This window comes from Schistocerca serialis, chromosome 6 (genome assembly GCF_023864345.2).
Source record: "Schistocerca serialis cubense isolate TAMUIC-IGC-003099 chromosome 6, iqSchSeri2.2, whole genome shotgun sequence".
NCBI lineage: Eukaryota > Metazoa > Arthropoda > Insecta > Orthoptera > Acrididae > Schistocerca > Schistocerca serialis.
The window spans coordinates 597,472,661-597,490,467 of NC_064643.1; the positions used below are offsets into that span (position 1 = coordinate 597,472,661).

General features: G+C 45.2%; 2 protein-coding genes across 6 annotated transcripts in view; one reads left to right on the top strand and one right to left on the bottom strand.

Annotated features, from left to right (window-relative positions):
* LOC126484999 (nematocyst expressed protein 3-like) overlaps positions 1-13,655 on the bottom strand; it is a 58,825-nt gene extending 45,170 nt beyond the window's left edge. The window contains exon 1 of the mRNA XM_050108603.1: positions 13,363-13,655. Within this exon, the coding sequence (XP_049964560.1) occupies positions 13,363-13,655 (293 nt within the window). The remainder of the gene's footprint in view (positions 1-13,362) is intronic.
* LOC126484374 (myocyte-specific enhancer factor 2) overlaps positions 1-17,807 on the top strand; it is an 890,132-nt gene that overhangs the window by 521,828 nt on the left and 350,497 nt on the right. For 4 of the 5 annotated variants that reach the window (XM_050107861.1, XM_050107853.1, XM_050107854.1 and 1 more), the window contains one exon: positions 9,224-9,264. The gene's annotated coding sequence lies outside the window, so the exon portion shown is untranslated. Of the gene's footprint in view, positions 1-9,223; positions 9,265-14,039; positions 14,546-17,807 lie in introns of those variants that run through there. The other variant, XM_050107857.1, reaches the window with a different exon arrangement.

Here is a 17,807-nt window from a genome sequence, read left to right on the forward strand (position 1 = left end):
GTTGTAGGTATGGATGTCACTATTCTTCAGAAACTGTGATATATGATTTATGATAAATTTCACTAGCGAATTTGTATACTAGGGAATATATATTCTATGAGGGTGCAGTTAAAATGCGTAACTCTGTGGAAAGGTCCCAACATGACGACGGCGGGTGACAGATGAATATCACATATTATTTTTACTGTTGGCTTTTGTGCAATCAATACTTTCTTTCTAAATGGTGTGTTGCCTCAGAAAATTAGTCCATAAGGCGCTACTGTGCAAAATATGTCAACAGGTTGATTCGCTTGTTTCTAAGACTAGCAATTATAGGAAGAGTAAAAGTAGCTGAACTCAATTGTTTGAGAAGCGCAGTAACATACTTCCTCCAGTTCAAGTTTTCATCACCATGTACATCCAAACATGTGGAGCATTTTACCCTGTTCACTGATTCCTGTTCATGTGCTATATGAATTTTTGGTATGTCTACATCTGTCGTATGGAACTGAATATAGTAAGTTTTCTCAAAGTTAAGGAGAATCCATTTTCAAAGAACCACTTAATAATTCTTTGAAAAACATCATTAACCATCTCTTCTGTTGCTTTCTCTCTAATGGGATTTATTATAACACTAGTATCATCTGTAAAAGACACCAATTATGCTTGATGGATGCTTTGTGGAATATCAGTCTCATATACACAGACGGAAAAAAAATCGCGGCACTAAGAAGGAGTTGTGCTACGTTAACGAAAGTTCGAAAGTAGGTAGGCGTGTTTCCAGAAGATGTCTATTAAAATTTCACGCCAGACGCATGAGTGGCGCTACCATCAGGTTTGCTTTAAACACACGCTGTAACGGTCGTGAGCGTCAGTTACCTTTGAGATTGGGCGTGGTGTGGTGATGTTAGTCAAGAATGTCTTTAAGGCGACAAAGACGCCTTTATCAGCACGTCAGTGAGTTTGAACGAAGCCATGTTATAATATAGCCTCCGAACATGATAGCTGGTAGCGGTAGTCACGATAATGTATGATCGCAAGAAGACCGGGCTCCGAACGGCCACGTGGCACTACCGCTAGGGAGTACCATCGTGTTCGGTGTGTGGCTCTCTCCCATCGTACTGCATCTGAATCAGCGGTTTAAGCAGCACTTGGGATCACAGTGGCACAGTGAACTGTCACAAATCGATTACTTCGAGGACAACTCAGAGCCACACTCCCTGTAGCATACATTCCACTGACTCCAAACCACCGCCGTTTGCCACTTCAGTCGTGTCAAGCGAGATCTCATTGGATATCAGGCTGGAGGTCTGTTGTGTTTTCTGATGACAGCTAGTTCTACGTCGGTGCCAGTGATGGGCATATGTTGGTTACGAGAAGACCGGTTGAGGGCTTGCAACTAACGTGTCTGCATGCTAGACACTCTGAACCTACACGTGAAGTTATGGTCTTGGGTGCGATTTCGTAAGACAGCAGGAGCATTCTTGTGGTTAACCCACGCACCCTAGTTGGAAATTTGTACGTCAATCTGGTTGTTCGGCCTCTTCTGTTGTCATTCATGAACAGCATTCCAGGAGGTGTTTTCCAACAGGATAACGCTCACCCATATACCGCTGTTGTAACTCAACAGGCTCTACAGAGTGTCGGCATGTGCCCTTGACCTGCTCGATCACCAGATTTTTCTCCATTCGAGTACATATGGAACGTCATCAAACGGCAACTCCAGCATCATCCACAGACGGCAGTAACCGTCCCTGTATTGACCGACCAAGTGCAACAGGCATGGAACTGCATGCCATAGATTGACTTCCGGCACCTATACAACACGGTGCATGCACGTTTGCATCTTGCATTCAAATTTCTGGCTTTTACACGGGTTATTAATGTATCAGCGTTTCACATTTGCAATGGCTTACCTCGCGCTTACATTAACTTGTGATCTTGGAATGTTAATCACTCACATATATTACCTAGACTACTGTGTTCCCGAAGTTTAATTACTCTACATTAATTATACTTTGGTGTTGCGATTTTTTTTCTGTCAGTGTATAAGGAATAGGAGTAGATACAGAATTCATTCTTGTGGAACTCCCTTCGTCATTTCTCCCCAGTCACTAAACTTTTCTCTCCTTCCAACATTGAGTTATTCAGCATAAATTTTTACATTCTATTTGTTAAGTATGATTCAGGTCAGTTGTGTGTCAAGCCACCAGCTCCATAAAACTTAAGCTATAGGGGTTGAGTTTTCCATCATTTAGTAAAAATGGTGCCTGTTACCTCTATCGCATGTGGTTCGAGATATTACGGGCGAAAACGTGACGTGGCAACTCCAAATTGCATTAATTGCACGGCATCGTTGGGACAGACGCACAATGCTCTGGTTTTAACTTCGTTACGAAGCTGGGACGGCGAAAAATATTCCCTGTGATTTCGTTACAACGGCGTTTGCTCCAGTCTAGACGACTTTTTTCGCCCCCTCCCCCTCCTGATGAAATGCCCTAGGCTGGGCTCTTCCTGTCCCCCCCCCCCCCTCAGCGGCCGTCCCACGTGCCCGGCCGACCTTGGCTGTATCAGGCTCGGCTCGCTAATTGAAAGCAATTAGCGGCGCCAGGCGCGTTAATCATATCCGAGGGGCGGCCGACGCCTACGGCCGCGCCGGGACAGCCCGGGACGCGTCGCGTCGTGTCGGCCGCTTGCGATCCGTAGCGCCTGGCCCGCGCTTTCAGGCACCGAGGACACGGTCGCGTTAAGCCATCTTCTTTTGAAGCAAGACGGATGAGTGTGAAAGTGTCCACACTTCGTAACAAGTTGAAACTGTTTCGCATTAGTACTCTAATACAACTGTTTACTTTCTGGTTGGGTTATCCGAATACATCTCATGCGACGAACTAAAATAGTCCGCCTTAACAATCATATCCGGTTTGTGTTGACACATCGAGCCTTACTGACCCGCATATCCTCTGATGCACAACTTGACGTCACACACCCCGTCAGTCCAAAACGTTTCGAGTCTGAATTAATACAGATCAGAGAAACGTTAAGGTGGCGGTTTTAATGCTTCAGATGTTCCACATAGCCTTCTGCCCCCCCTCCCCACTTGAGCACAAAACAAAACATGTTATACATTCATGTGGACCTGTCAAAAGAGTACTTCTTTGGCATGTTGTTAAAACCGCGCGTCACATTGGCTTGAATGTCGGTTGATCCTCCACGTTGATATCTGCACTTTGTTGTTTAGTGGTAGGTTCGTATTGGTAATGCCAAGTCTCGTCATCCGTGATGATTTTTTTCCAGCGCTTTGCATTTCAATCAAGTCGCAGCAAGCGGCCATACGTTGTCGTGTTTGTTTGGGAGTCGAGGTGTGCAAGAGAAACATTGCTCACAATGTTCACTTCTCCAAAACTTTCTTTAGAATGTCGTGAAACACATGTCCATTGCGATTTGTGACACACAATGGGCACACGTCGGCTACTTAACACTGCCTCCTCACAGCTCACAGATTGAATGTACTCGTACATCTGTTGTTTACCGTTGTCACTTGAAGCCGCCACCGTATATACCACACTGACATCGCTTGCACGCCAGGAATAAAAAGAATCTCGGAACTTTTCGAACGGACGGTGTTTCAGCGAATTTGTGCATGTGGCTCGACCGACTCTCGGAACCAAATACACCGCTATACTGCACGACTGCTACAGTTGTCGATAATTATTCTGTGAGAAGTTAATGAAACTTCCACTGACCATTTTTCTGTTGAGCAATTTCAGTTGCTTTTCTATCCTGCGGTCGACATCTGACACTTTGGCTTTCGTGCGATGACTTAGAGGAACCACCGTACGATCTTCCTCTGTGTAACAGTTGTGGAATAAAAGCGTCAGTATTTCGGCCTTCTCTTTGTCCTCTTCCGTTTTGATGCGATTGTCGCCGCATAATATTTAGAAAAGTGGCTTCCATCCGTTGACATACGATCAAAACTTTTTAGGATTTCCTGTCCACTCGGTCAGGTTTTCCTTTGAAGCTGTAGTCGTGCTTCACTTGTTGAAGACGTGTTAAAACACTTATTTCTTTTGATATTGTCGTTTCTAGCTGTTGCACACGCCTCTGATATATTTTATCAGCAAAACTCGTGAAATGTCGGCAAAAACTTCTTGTCTTGCCGGTAAAATACGTCGTAACAGCTACAAACGTTCTGAAACATGTTGGGGTAAAACATTTTCCTTAGAAAGCTCTAATTTCCTTAGCGAGCACGAAAGGGAGAGCTACAACGTCCAGAATATGATTAACCAAGAAGGAGACATGTGGTTACAATGGAATTTATTCCACAGGTTAGGTACATGACGAAACAAAAATAATTAAAATTATAGAAGTATATATGCACTTGACCACGAGAATTAAGTACGGCGTGAAACCGTTGCGTGCTGCAAACAGAGTTTCTAGATGTCATGGTACGAAATCAAAGAGAGCCCGAATACACTATTGAGGAACACAATGCTTCGCGGTTTGTAGGCCTGTCCGCAAATCATGCCGACCGACCATGTTCCAGACATGTTGGACGTGCGATATGTCAGACGAACGTGCAGGCGAGGGAAGCAGTGGTACACGTCGTTCTTCGGAGAAGGCTTGTGCGTTTCTCGCCTACGTGTGCCCGAACATTGTGCTGATGAAATATGACATTTACAGGTACCTGAAGGAGGAGCAACATACTGGAGTCTAAAACCTCCCTGATGTAGCGGTTTCTGTTCAGACTGATCTTAATACATAGGTAAGGCGATATTACGTGTTACAGCCAATGGCACCTCAAACCTTCAAACTTGGTGTTTGTCCACTATGCTGCTCAACAGTGGAATCTACCCAACTCAGTTCATCACGGCACCCGTCCAACACGCACAAGGTCATCGTTGTAGGACAAGTTGAAGCTGGACTGATCCGAAAACTCTATATTTCGCGACTAATCACGCTAGTGGCTGTGTTCACGTGCCCATTGCAGTCTGAGGCGTTGGTGGTTTCTGGTCAGTGGAAAGTGGCAAACTTGCCACCAGTCCTCCATCAGCAGATGGCAGATATGTTCACCCCGTCGCAGTGCTCCAACGACGAGTCAACGCTGTGGAAGAAGCTTATCTGTCGGGTACGGCCATGCAGACAAAATGGCGTTCCTTCCGCTCTGTGGTCCAATGGCCAGTCGTTGCAGTGAACGATCCTGTCTACTGGGTCCACATACGCGTCACTGTCGTAGCAGCGTCCCTGTACGAGCAGCAATGTCGCGGTACGAGAAATCGTTTCCTGGAGACTTGTCATTCGGAGACCGTTCGAGCGAACTCACACGCTGATTTACGCCCTTTGACATCGGCACTTGCTGGCACGTTTCCACTTCGCATGACGGCTGTACCCCAACTGAGCGTGGCATAGGCTATGGCTGACCCGTCCAGATACACAGAAGAGGGCGCTGCTCGACCTACGTGCACACTATCCCTCTGCGATCTTTATCTGGTTTCACTGCTTACGCATCCTCGGATTTTGGAGTAATCCGACCATTCGTTCTGACTGTTGCAATTTTCACAAACAGTACTGTATTACCATAATGGGTTTGATCATCCATGCAATTCAGGTAAAGAAATTATTACTATGAGATAAAAACTCATCAGAATTCCTGTGTTGGATAAATACACGACCTGTTTTCTACCTCGCTTGCTTCACTGGGAGACCGTCACCAACAACGTTTGCTGCGTCGGTCTTCCCCGTGGATCACGCAGACGGCACAGTTCTCACGATGATCGACCGGTGATCGATAACGTCGGGAACGTCTGTAGGAGCGCACGGGCTGTTAATTTTAATGCTCCGAGTCCAGAGGCCAGTCGTCGCGCTTAGGTGGGCGCCGTGATGCTATTTGGGGACAAACTCCGTGACTGAGGAGGAACTTTTTATACTCTCGGACAGATTGAGCGCGCACGAATGACAACCGGCGTCCGGCTTACTTCCATTCATGACGTGGAAGTGTGGGAAGCCTTGGTCCTCACCACTACTTCAATGCCGTTTCAGCCGTTGTTCGGTTTATACACACAAACATTTGCGCGCCGAGAAGGAGCAACGCGAATGAAGTGTATGCTGTGTAGAAAAGGAATTAAGGTTTCTCACTTCTTTGTAGAAGATGATACTTCTCCTGTGTGTTGCTAAGGTTACCTTTAGCTTTCTGACGGATCGTTTTATGCCATATTACCCCTTCCGCTCCTCTCTCTCCCTTCCACATACGTTGAAAGACGTTCTTCCTGTTACGTCGAGCAAATTTCCAGAACGCTCGAACGCGGCTAAATTTGGTCGCCTTCACAACGGCCTCGGCTTTATCCCCACATGACTGTTCCTTTGAAGAGAAGAAATGCAATACCAATAATATTAAACACACAGAGCGCAGCTGCCCTCAACCCGAGGAGTGTTCTAGAGTTAATTCAAATCCAAGCGAATGTTTTTCCTTGCCTAACGTGTACGAGCTAAGTAAATACTACTTACAAAATATAGGATGCGAAGCATCACAGAGAAACTCACCCAATTCCAGTGTCAGACATCATGTGCGAAGAAAACATAGTGGCGAGATATGATAGTAACACACCGTGTAGTAGACGTTTCATCATACACAGTAAAGTTCTAAGGTCACCTTTATCCCATACAAAACTGCGATTTGTGCCGAAATGACTACATGCTTCTTCCAGATAAATTTTTTTTTTATAATCGGTGTGTACTGCAGACAACTCCGTCACTATTGATGGGTAAAACCGACCTTGAATCATCTGCATTCATCTGGAGATCGAAATACATCTGGGAAAAGTTGGTGTAAACCAGAGAACTGTCACTGTGGATCAAAACGTCCGCGCTATACAACACCTGTTCGTAGGATCACCAAAAGCCTACGTAATACTGCGTGTAATTCGCCTATTGTTAAGAGCAGGGTCTGACTGCTGGAACCTACAACAACACAGAGGCATCCCTGTTACAACGGCTGAATACGGACAGTCCGTTGTATGGCGATCAGTTATCTTCAGTTGCTACATTATTAAGAAAATGCTCGCCGATTGGATTAGTGACAAATGACGAACGCATTATGAGCCGCCAGTAAACATGTTGTGTGCTGGACTCTGCTTATTATGCAGTGTTGGTGAATTAGGGTTATTCTTTGATTCAGTATTCTGTAGTGGACGACACTAAACGCTGAGTATTTTCAGTCGAGGGAAGACTTGAACCAAGGACCTCTCGTTCTGCAGGTGCTCACGCTAACCACGGGACCACGGCGCTCGTGAGCTCACATTATCCTTGATGTTGCCTATCGTATGCATGGACTATCAGTTTGTATATTTTGCTTTTTTTTTTCATAGTTCCACACAACTTCTTCCTGTTTTCTCGATTGATCTGTGTTCAGTTTTTCAAGGCCTATCCACTGTGCCAACTTATAACTAAATCTGAGGGCGGTGCGATGGGGAGGTTCCCTTGTAAGTTCTAGGGGACTGAAGACATCAGATGTTAAGTCCCAAAGTGCTCAGAGCCATTTGACAGACGCGGCAGTGATTGTTGTTTGCCGAAGCACTTGGTGTGCTCATGGAAAAGGTGCTGCAGCTGTTTTTTCTTGAAACTTACAGAAACAGCGAACTACAAATATAGCACATCTACTTCCACAACAACGCATTGTGGTGTTCTGTAACGACCCAAGGGACTGAAGAATTGAGTCGTGATAAGTAGGTGGTCGTTCTGACATCACGGCCAGATCAGGCTATTGCCAACGGTCTTTACGGGTGCTTTTTGGATAAGCTTGACTTACCGCCAGGTGCGCGGACTACCAATGCCAAGGCAGGAAGTCAGGCACATATTTCGTGTCAATTATCTACGAACGAAGGGCTGGTTAATCTATACCAGTGATAATCAATTAACGCACGTCTGCTTGCGGCCCCTACGGAGTTTACGTATTCTGTGATTAAGAGCTCAGCGACATAGTCTTAACTGTGGTGTATTAAAAAGGCAACTTTGAGTGTCTCTGTGATAATTTATGTCCGTGGTAGTCATCAAGTTTTTCGTTGCCTCATTTTATCTGCGAACGTTTTCTTCTTTTGGTTCTTCAATATAGTCATTGTTAGTCGTATCCTCTTCCTCAACTTCCCAGTTTTCAAATACTGTCTTCTTCGCTGTAGTATCTCCCCACAAGTTTATGCTCTGTTATAATAATGGAAGGAAACAAGCTATGTAGGAATGAGTGACACGTTGTATAGTTCTCATAGTCTCCATAGCATTTAAACTGGCCACCATGTGGGCGGTGGCTTTAGAGTTAGCGCTCAAGCTAATTTCGTAGACTTTCACGGATTTCGATTAGAAGTTGTACAACTGACTTAAAAGTTTTCCTGCGTGTGTTCTCATAGTCTCCATAGCATTTAAACTGGCCACCATGTGGCCGGTGGCTTTAGAGCCAACCGTTTACTAAAATGAGTAAAACGTCCCTCTTTGCCATTATAACATTCTTTGTCTGCTAGAGTATTAGCACATTCTCCGTCTTCATCTTCTGTGTTCGCCATTATTGCAAGCTAGTGTGATTGGCTCTTAACGCTATCTTGGGTAATTTCCGTTAACTCACGTTCCGCGCACAGTTTCGAAGCTTGCAACCCTATAGCTTTAAAAATGAAGGGAAATGGAGTAACCTTTCGTGCTTCATCCTGCATTAAAGGGCTCTTCCGTCGCTGCATAGAAGAAATGTCCCCTACGATATGTTATATGAATGAAAAAAAAAATTTCCTCTTCTTCGCATTCCCATAAACTTTTCCGTTATAATTTACGGTCTTTTTAATAGTAATTTTCATAGTTTAGCTGTAGTGCTGTTTTTAATTTAAAATATAATTCGTTCCAAGTGTAAAGCTTCCATTACGCCTCTTGTGTTTTCCCCACAATTGTTCCACTGTCACGGATAAACTATACTCTGAGAAACTGCGTCACGCCTATCGGCTGTATCACCTTTTCCAAAGTTGACTGTCTTCTTAATAACATATTTGATGACAATAGTCAGTTCTTTTTTGATGATACCATGGCGAACCAAAAACTAATTAACAAGAGAAATTAATGCTGTAAAAATTCTTACAGTGTATATTTTAATTCGTAAACTGAAATGTAACGCTTCTGTTAATTGCTCTTTCTGATTTATGTGCAGATTATTTCTTTGTTTCCTGTTCGTTTATTTTGAATGGGTTTCTGACACATTTTTTTATTTTTTTATTTTCAGAGGCGCTACGAGCTGTATATCGTTTACTTCTGAAGTAAGAGGTAAGTACCCGTTAAGTGGCCATGCTCCTGTCCGTAAGTATTTTGAAGATTCTTCGTACAGTGGAAACAGAATTTTTTGTTCCAGAGCTCCAGTAACTTTCAAACAGTACGGTTAAGGGGACAAAAGGCACTCATTTGTGATCATGCGTTTACTTGCGCTTTCTCGGTGATGTAGTTACACAGTGTGTGGGCGGAAACGCTGCATCGAAATTAAATCCGGTGTGTACACGGGGATGGCGACAAGTGCTTCATTAACCCTATTACGCAACATGGGACCAGCATCATGCCTGATAATGACATTGTTTCACCGTCGAATGCATTACGTAAATACACTACGTAACTCATAGATTTATGGATAAACTGTTTAGCGTGTCCATTCACATGTTACCGTTCATACTCCTGGGAGAGCTGATTACCCGTAGCCACCGGGCTCCTGCGACGCCACACGCACCAGAGCGAGTGCGATTTTTTGTTTCAGTAACTGACTGTAATTATTTTAGAATTCACGGTAGACAGCAGAGTCGAGTAGACCGCGCCACACACGCTGTAGCACGAAACAGGCGTAGGCGATTTGATGGTCTGGACGATTTTTAATGTAAAATTCGTTATTAACATGTTTTGAATTTTCAGTAAGTGCAGATTTATATTTATTTAAAGCATTATCAGAGTTGCTGTTCTTTCAAAAAAAGTATGCAGCTAGATATATGGAATGCAGTCAATAAGTTATTGATAATCTCCGGATAGTTTAGCCAAAAATATTGCTGCTGTTGCGTCAGCAATGTCAGAAATTCACGTTAGCGTCTCGTCTGAAACCTGTGTGATTTAGCTGATTTGTTTTCGTCGTTACGTGTTGTTAGATGTGTCCTTGCATTATAACCGTGCAAAAGAAGTTCCCACTATTGTTTTAAAAGATTTATTTTATTGTAAGGAGGACATCAAAAACAGACGAGCACTGGCAAAAATGGAATTCCTGGCCAAGAGAAGTCTACTAGTATCAAACATTGGCCTTACTTTGAGGAAGAAGTTTCTGAGAGTGTACGTTTTGAGCACAGCATTTTGTGGTAGTGAAACGTGGACTGTGGGAAAATCGGAACAGAAGAAAATCGAAGCATTTGAGAGTGGTGCTACAGACGGAAGTTCAAAATTAAGTGGAGTGATAAGGTGAGGAATGAGGAGGTTCTGTGCAGAATCGGAGAAGAAAGGAGTATGTGGAAACCTCTGACAAAGAAAAAGCACACGATGATACATCTGTTAAGACATCAGGGAATGACTTGCATGGTACTAGAGGGAGCTGTAAAGGGCAAAAACTGTAGAGGAAGACAGAGACTGGAATACATCCAGCAAATAATTGAGGACGCAGGTTGCAAGTGCTACTATGAGATGAAGAGGTTGGCACAGGAGAGGAATTCCTGGAGGACCGCATCAAACCAGTCAGAAGACGGATGACTCAAAAAGGAGAGAGAAAAGAAAGAAAGAAAAAGAAAGATTAGGTATGGCCGTTCAATACGCTGGGGAACAACACATTCCAGCAAGGAATTAACATGTAAATTAAATTTAACATTCACTAAACAAAATGCTTACTCCGACAGTCACATTCATTGGTTGCCAATGTTACCGATGTTATTCCATTATCTGCTTGTGCGCGGAGATAAAGGAAGAGCAAATATACAAACAAGTGGCACAACTGACATTAATTATGTCTCGTAAAATAAAACCGGGATGACAGAACGAAAGTTTCATTTTTAAGTCAAAGTTCAGAGAAAATGACAATGAAATTTTGTGATATTTATTTCAAACGATTGTGAGTTGTTATACACCTTTCACTCGAAAACGCGCCGTCTTCATCATCGTTGATGTTTTCAGCAGTTATCATTCAATTTAGTTGACTCATTACATTTATATAGCTGTAACTCAATACGTTATAAAGGAATCACATATTTTTATGAGTACTTAATCTACATCACTTGCTACTGCTACCTGGAATGTGCACTAGTTTTCCGGGGACGGTCAGTACATTTTGGAAAAAAGGGAGAGGTTCAGCTAATCAACATGTTACTAAGCTATGTTTGGTTTATGCTGTGTACAGTATAATCATGTTAACTTAGACCAACTTAGCCAGCTTTTTCTGCTCGCTTTTACTATTATCTAATGAGTGTAAAAAATTTCCAAGAAGTTCGCTCTTTTTGAGCATTCCTGTTTTTAGTACCGAAATTGCATAGATGTGTCGGTTCGAATCTGAGATATTTGTGTAACTGGGACGATTTCATAAAATTTCTCCAACATTTATGTTTTCGCGTTGCCGATGAAGTTGAAGAAAGTTCTTGCAGCATCAGGGTTAGAAATGGATAGTTTGTAGAAATGCGGTATAGCTAACGCCTTAGCAACAGAAATTGTAAAGCTATTTTTCGTTTTTGATCAACATATACATCGCTAAATGAAGGAAAGTGTGGTGTGGCGAAATTAATTTGTAAGCGTTGTGATGCCTTCCTGAAGAAAATAATAGTGTACAACAGCCAGTGAATCGTCTATCGACCATTTGCTGAGCGGACATGATTTTGCGCGACATTTTCATTACGCGGTTTTATTACGCTGCTTTCACCGAACGAGGTTGCACAGTGATTGAGTAACTACAGCTGTATTCGAGAGGAGCCAGATTCAACGCCTCCCTCTCTCCTCACTCCGCCTAACCATCCACATATAGCTTTTTCACGGTTACCCATAGGCAAATTGAGCCGAAAGTTGATAAGATCCTTTATAAATGACGCAGCCAATTTCCCGTCTCGTCCTTACCTTGCTGAACTTGTGTGTAATTACATCTGTGTCGCCGAGAGGTCACACCTGTAGCTTCCTTTGTATTGTGGTCTCTCCGTTTTCCCGGGCCTGATTGATTGATTGCCTGCTTTCGGGTTTACAGCCCAATTGTTGATTCCATTTTATGCGCAATATTTCGACGGCCGACCCAGTCAGCCCTTCGGTTGCTACGAGCTGCTTTGTTATGTGTTCTCCCCACCATTAATTCATTATATCTGTTGTGGCTGCCGGCCGGGGTGGTCGAGCGGCTCTAGGCGCTACAGTCTGGAACCGCGCGACCACTACGGTCGCAGGTTCGAATCCTGCCTCGGGCATGGATGTGTGTGATGTCCTTAGGTTAGTTAGGTTTAAGCAGTTCTAAGTTCTAGGGGACTGATGACATCAGAAGTTAAGTCCCATAGTGCTCAGGGCCATTTGAACCATTTGTTGTGGCTGACGAACTGCTGCTGTGATTTAAATTGGCGGTTTATGTAGCATAACACGCGTCCAGTCGCTTTTGAATTTGATCGACTTTCTTTTCTGGACTATGTGCAGCTAGACTACGGTCGTGGTGATTGCTCTGTGGTGTCCCTGGCAAATTCATTTCGACTATGTTCACACAGTATTTAGGTGCAACTAGAGTAGTTAATGGTACAGTAAATCGATCAAATTCAAAAGTGACATAAACCGCAACGTGAATTCCTTTTTTTCTGTTTTTGTTTGCTATAAAGTTATACGTTCTTTTTATCTTTTTCCTAGTTTGCCACGCATCTCAAATGTCTTTTAATGAAATAGAATTCCGTCGGATGTCGCACGTGTTACGCGGAAGAAAGCTGGAACACAGAATAGCCAGTAGATCGCTTAGCTGGCGGTGTTACCGGCGGCGGCGAAGTAGCGGCAACAATTCCTCTGTGGGGGCCGCTCGCCGCGGACTCCGTGATGTAAACGGCCGAAGATATCTTTGTATTTATAGAAGACCCGATATAGCTATCTATTCTCGCGATTTTGTCGGCGTCCGAAGGGGCGCGGAGGGAGGGGGGCTAGCCTAGCTGAGCGCGTGCGTGTGCGCGCAATGTTATTATTATGAGACGCCCCCCTGTCGGTCACGTGACGGTACCGTTTCTGTCTAGCGTTAATTTGGAGGAAGGAGCCAGAGTAGGAGGAGGGGCCCGGGGGAAGTGAGAGGGTGGGTGTGTGTGTGAGTGCGCCGCTGCGCGCCCAGGCGCGGGGCGGTCAGGTCAGAAATACTCAAAAGTCCTGAAATAGTGTGCGACCGGCTACTGAAATAAAACTTGCAGTGCAGTGTACGCGCGGCCGCGCTCCGGGACAGGCGCGTCGATGAGGCGCGGAGGCGGCGGGCGCGTCCGCGGCGTCGCGCCGGAGGCGGCGGGGTCCCTCCTGCCGCCGCAGACGGTACCGCCCGCCCCCCTGGAAATCCTCGACGTGCGAGCGCCGGCGAACGGGTTTGGCGCCGCCAGCCCCCGCGACCCACTTGCCGCCGGAGCGGCGCGATCGCGCAGCGCTGGAGCGGCCGGCGATCGCGGCGTGACCGCAGCCCGGGCCCCCTCTCGGCCTCGCACTTCCCCTCCGTCTTCTTCCATTGCCCCCGGCGACCTTGTGGCGGTCAGCCGCCTTGTCGGATGGATCTCGGCGTGACAAGTCTTACGCTGCCCCCTCCCACTCGCCGCGCTCGGCCAGTTCTCTCTCCCTCCGTAGCGCCGGCATTCTTCCGAGTACAACGTACGCCTGGCCGGGCATGGTCCGCCTCGATTGCTCTCGCTCGCAGACCACTACTGGCGGGCCGGCAGTCCGCAGTGCGACGGTGGGTGCTGCGCGGAGCGCCTCATTAATCTGTCCAGCGCGCGATTAGCGGACGCGTCGGCTGACAGCTCGGCGAGCAGCGCGCCTCCAGCCGGCCGCGCGCCCACCTGCTGGCTGCCAACTTCTCCCCCCCCCCCCCTCAACCCCCTCACAGTCTTCCCCCTTCACCATCCTCTCTTCCAACCTGTCCTGCACGTCTCTTCCCTTCGATATCCACATTCCCTCTATCTTTCAGTTTTGCTGTCGCCCCACATAACGAACACACTCTCACAGACGTCGACCGTCTTCGAGCTCAGTGAAGTGTTTCCAAGTGAGAAGTTTCACCGTGATATCCTTCTTAGGCACTTCATCATTTCTGAAATACGCGACTTACAGTCAGGAAAACTGTCCGAGTGCCTGTGTTTCGAAATTGCCTCCGTGTCGAAAGCAAGTTTCCTCGCTCTGTGCGATGTATGTGAGTTATATAGGTTTACACAGAGAAGTGCGTATTGTGTGAAATGCTGCTGGTGTTCTGTTAGTGAAAATCAGTGAGTGGCAGACGTCGACTTTCACGGACGCGATGGCGACGGAAGAAAGCTGCGTGAGTTTTGCGTCGAGTTGGTCCCTCCGATGGCCTACACCTGCTGACTCGCCACCTGCTGGCAACGAAACTGTGCGAGCTGTCAGTGACGTGAGTATAACTGACGATCACTCCCAGAGAGTTAGGTGATGGTAGGAGTATCAATTACGGTAGCTTTATTGATCCTCATTGTAGTAATGGGAATATTAATCGCCAATGTTGCTCCAGACGACTGCACAGTACGATGACTATACGAAGAGAGTAGCTTGTTTATGAATTACTGCCTGATAAAACGGCCTCTAAGTGAACTTGATAAGTGCTGTTTACCCGCTTGAAACAGACTGTTTCGATAAACTGTCGCTTGACGCCGGCGTGCCGTCACTGACAAGTTGCGTACAAGTGGTGCGCGAAATTCTAACACATTTCCCATGTCGTTTTGTAAATGAGCGACAGAGATTTGAGACACTCCCTCTTATCACCTGCATTGGCAACAGCTTATTTCTTACGGCCATAATTATCGAAAAAAAAATATTATTTGCTTTGAGAGTGTTTCATTTCCGTTGCATGTTAACCAACTATTTTATGTATCTTAAGTTATTTCCAGATATATATATATATATATATATATATATATATATATATATATATATATATATATATATATGGTAGCCCTACTAGCAACTGACAGTGCGTATATTACTCTGTCAGTGTTACATTAGCTAAAATTCTACGTTTTGTAGTGTACTCTGGGATATATTTTAACTGCACGACAATTAAGTTGCGGAGTGTACCCTTCGGTTTCTACTGTTGGTGGAACAGCCAGCAGCACTGTTGAACAGGTTGTCGCAGTATGCATTGCTTGTGGCCTTTGACTCGCCTTACGGGGTGTGGACACTATCCTCGTTTTTCTTCATCTCCTTTATTCATCGCACTTGTTGTTGAGGCCTACAGTAGATCATTTGGCGACAGACTGTAGTGTCGATGAGCATATCCTATTGGAAAATATCTACAATCCATTAAGAACCAGCTGCATGTGGGTGTGATCTAATCTTAGTGATTTTGTTCATGGGCCTACAATAAGATGAAGAGTATGAGACATTGTCGTCATATGCCGTAATTAGGACAAGGAAAGGAACTAACGTAATTATGTCATATCAAAAAATTAACGTCACTTTTAATGAAACATCTTTTACTACGTATTATGCTGTAGTCGTAGTTGTTTCAATATTACTCAACTTCCTGACACATTCTTGTTCGGTATCCATCTTCCTCAATTTTTATAATTGTTCATAAAGTAGCAAGAAGAAACGACAAAATTTCATCTTTGGTGGTCCAGTAGTCATTTCCTATATTACTGGTGGCTTCCAAAGGTTTGAAACATATTTCATGTTCCCAGAAACTTGGCTAGTAGTTGGTCGTTTAATATCACCTGCCTGTACCCCAGAGACAAGGTCACAATGCGGTTCCAGCGATGCGTTCATGCGTGCTCTGTTTCATGGCCGTCAGAACATCTGCTTTGTACTATACGCTGTTCAGGTTTCTTTACCTTGTTTTATGTACGGTAGTGGTTGAACTGTATCCTTACTTACCGGAGACGAGGTCCATCGTTGCTTCCAGATATCAGCCAAGTTTTCCCTTACTTCTCTTACATTTCTTCGATCTCCTCCAGTTCTGTCTCCTGCAACTAATTTTGGTAAGTAATACCATTAATTCGTTGATGTGACTGCATGACTGTCACTATAGCTTAACTTGTGTTGTATGTTGTCCAAATAGTTGGTGTTTTAGTATAATGTTCCTTCGTCTGAGAGAGTTAATCAGAAACATAACACTACAAAAAAGCGAGTACCTGAGAAGAAACTGACAGCGAGTTTGCTGAAGCTTTACGTTTTCCAGAAAAAAAACCCACAGGCAACTCCCCGTGTGTCAAGAGGCCACGCTATACCGATAGACAACAGACAGCATGGGCCGTGACTGTCGTGATGAAGATGGGGCAGAGTCCAAAGCAGCTACCATACCTGCATCGGCTACTTCATTGCCCGAACTTGTAAACGAAAACACTGCAGACGGTTGGTTATCGATCTCTTTTCCAATTGAGCGTCCCTGGGAAACGAAGCACTAGAACCTGGGAGCCGTTGCATTACTGCGCTATGTCTATAAACAAAATGCAGACTTCATAACAGTTACGATGGGATGGGAGAGTGCAGGTTCATTGGGTAGAGATGACGACGACGACGACTACGAAAGACTCATTCTGTGTGAGAGAAAGGCGTCTTGTGTGATATATTTCGGCCCTACTAAGCGTGAAAGTAGCTGCACTGCAGAGGGGCGGGAGGGGGGAAACTGCTACTTCCTCAGTACAACAGAGGAGGAATATATGTGCGCGTATTGAATGGCACATTGCCAGATCTTTTACTCGTACAAGCAATGGAATCAGGTGCATTCTGCTTGCAGAGTAGCTTTATTTCTGGTGACGGAGCTCTTCTATCCAGCCATCGAGAGCCTTTAGCCATTATAAATGCGTGCAATGTGGCGTTTACAGTTTCAAGGACAAGCATCACATTTTGTACATTCCTGTGGTAGTGCGGGGAAAAGGTCGCATATACTCCACTGATGACACACAATGAACTTTATGCTACACACCTCATGCGTATATAATGTATCCTTGTGGCCAAGAAGAAGACTGCCGCCCTTTTCGTCGTTCTTTAGCAGTTCCACTGCGTTACATGGCCACAGAGCGCGCACCTTGGCTGCAAACTGGCAGTTGATATCCCTTCTCCTCTCACTGCCCCCTCCCGAATTCCCCCTCCGCTTTCACCTAACATCAGCGGTTTGACCAGCCCATTGCAGATAGCTACCGTAACAAAAGCTAAGGAGTTTCACTCAGAAGCCAATTTTCAGTTCTGTGGGTCTTATTCTGTTTGTGTTTCTAATAGCATTTGCCGTTGCATTCCATGAGGCACAGATGGAAAAAAGTTCCTCCTCAAAAAGAGCTGCCCAAGCCGGTATGCTGCACAATGGGGAAGACGCCAGTCGTGAGGAAAGGGCATCACTATCACCAGCCATTTGACATTCACTGCTTGGGTAAAGGCTTCGTCTAGATTTCCCCATATAGTATGGTCTTTAGCTGTACGTATCCATGTTGCTCTTGCATGTTTTTGAATTTCGCCTACGAACGTTCCATTAGACCATCGTCCCAGTCTATTCTTGTCACTTGGAATCCACCATGTACCAACCTTTCGGCGGGCTACACGTACCCCCCCCCCTCCCCCTCCCCATTTATTTTCCCGAATCTCCTCGGTGTACCCAACATGCATCCCTCTGGGGCTGCCGAGCAACATTCTGATTTTTAGTAGTTCTCTCATTAAAAGGTCAA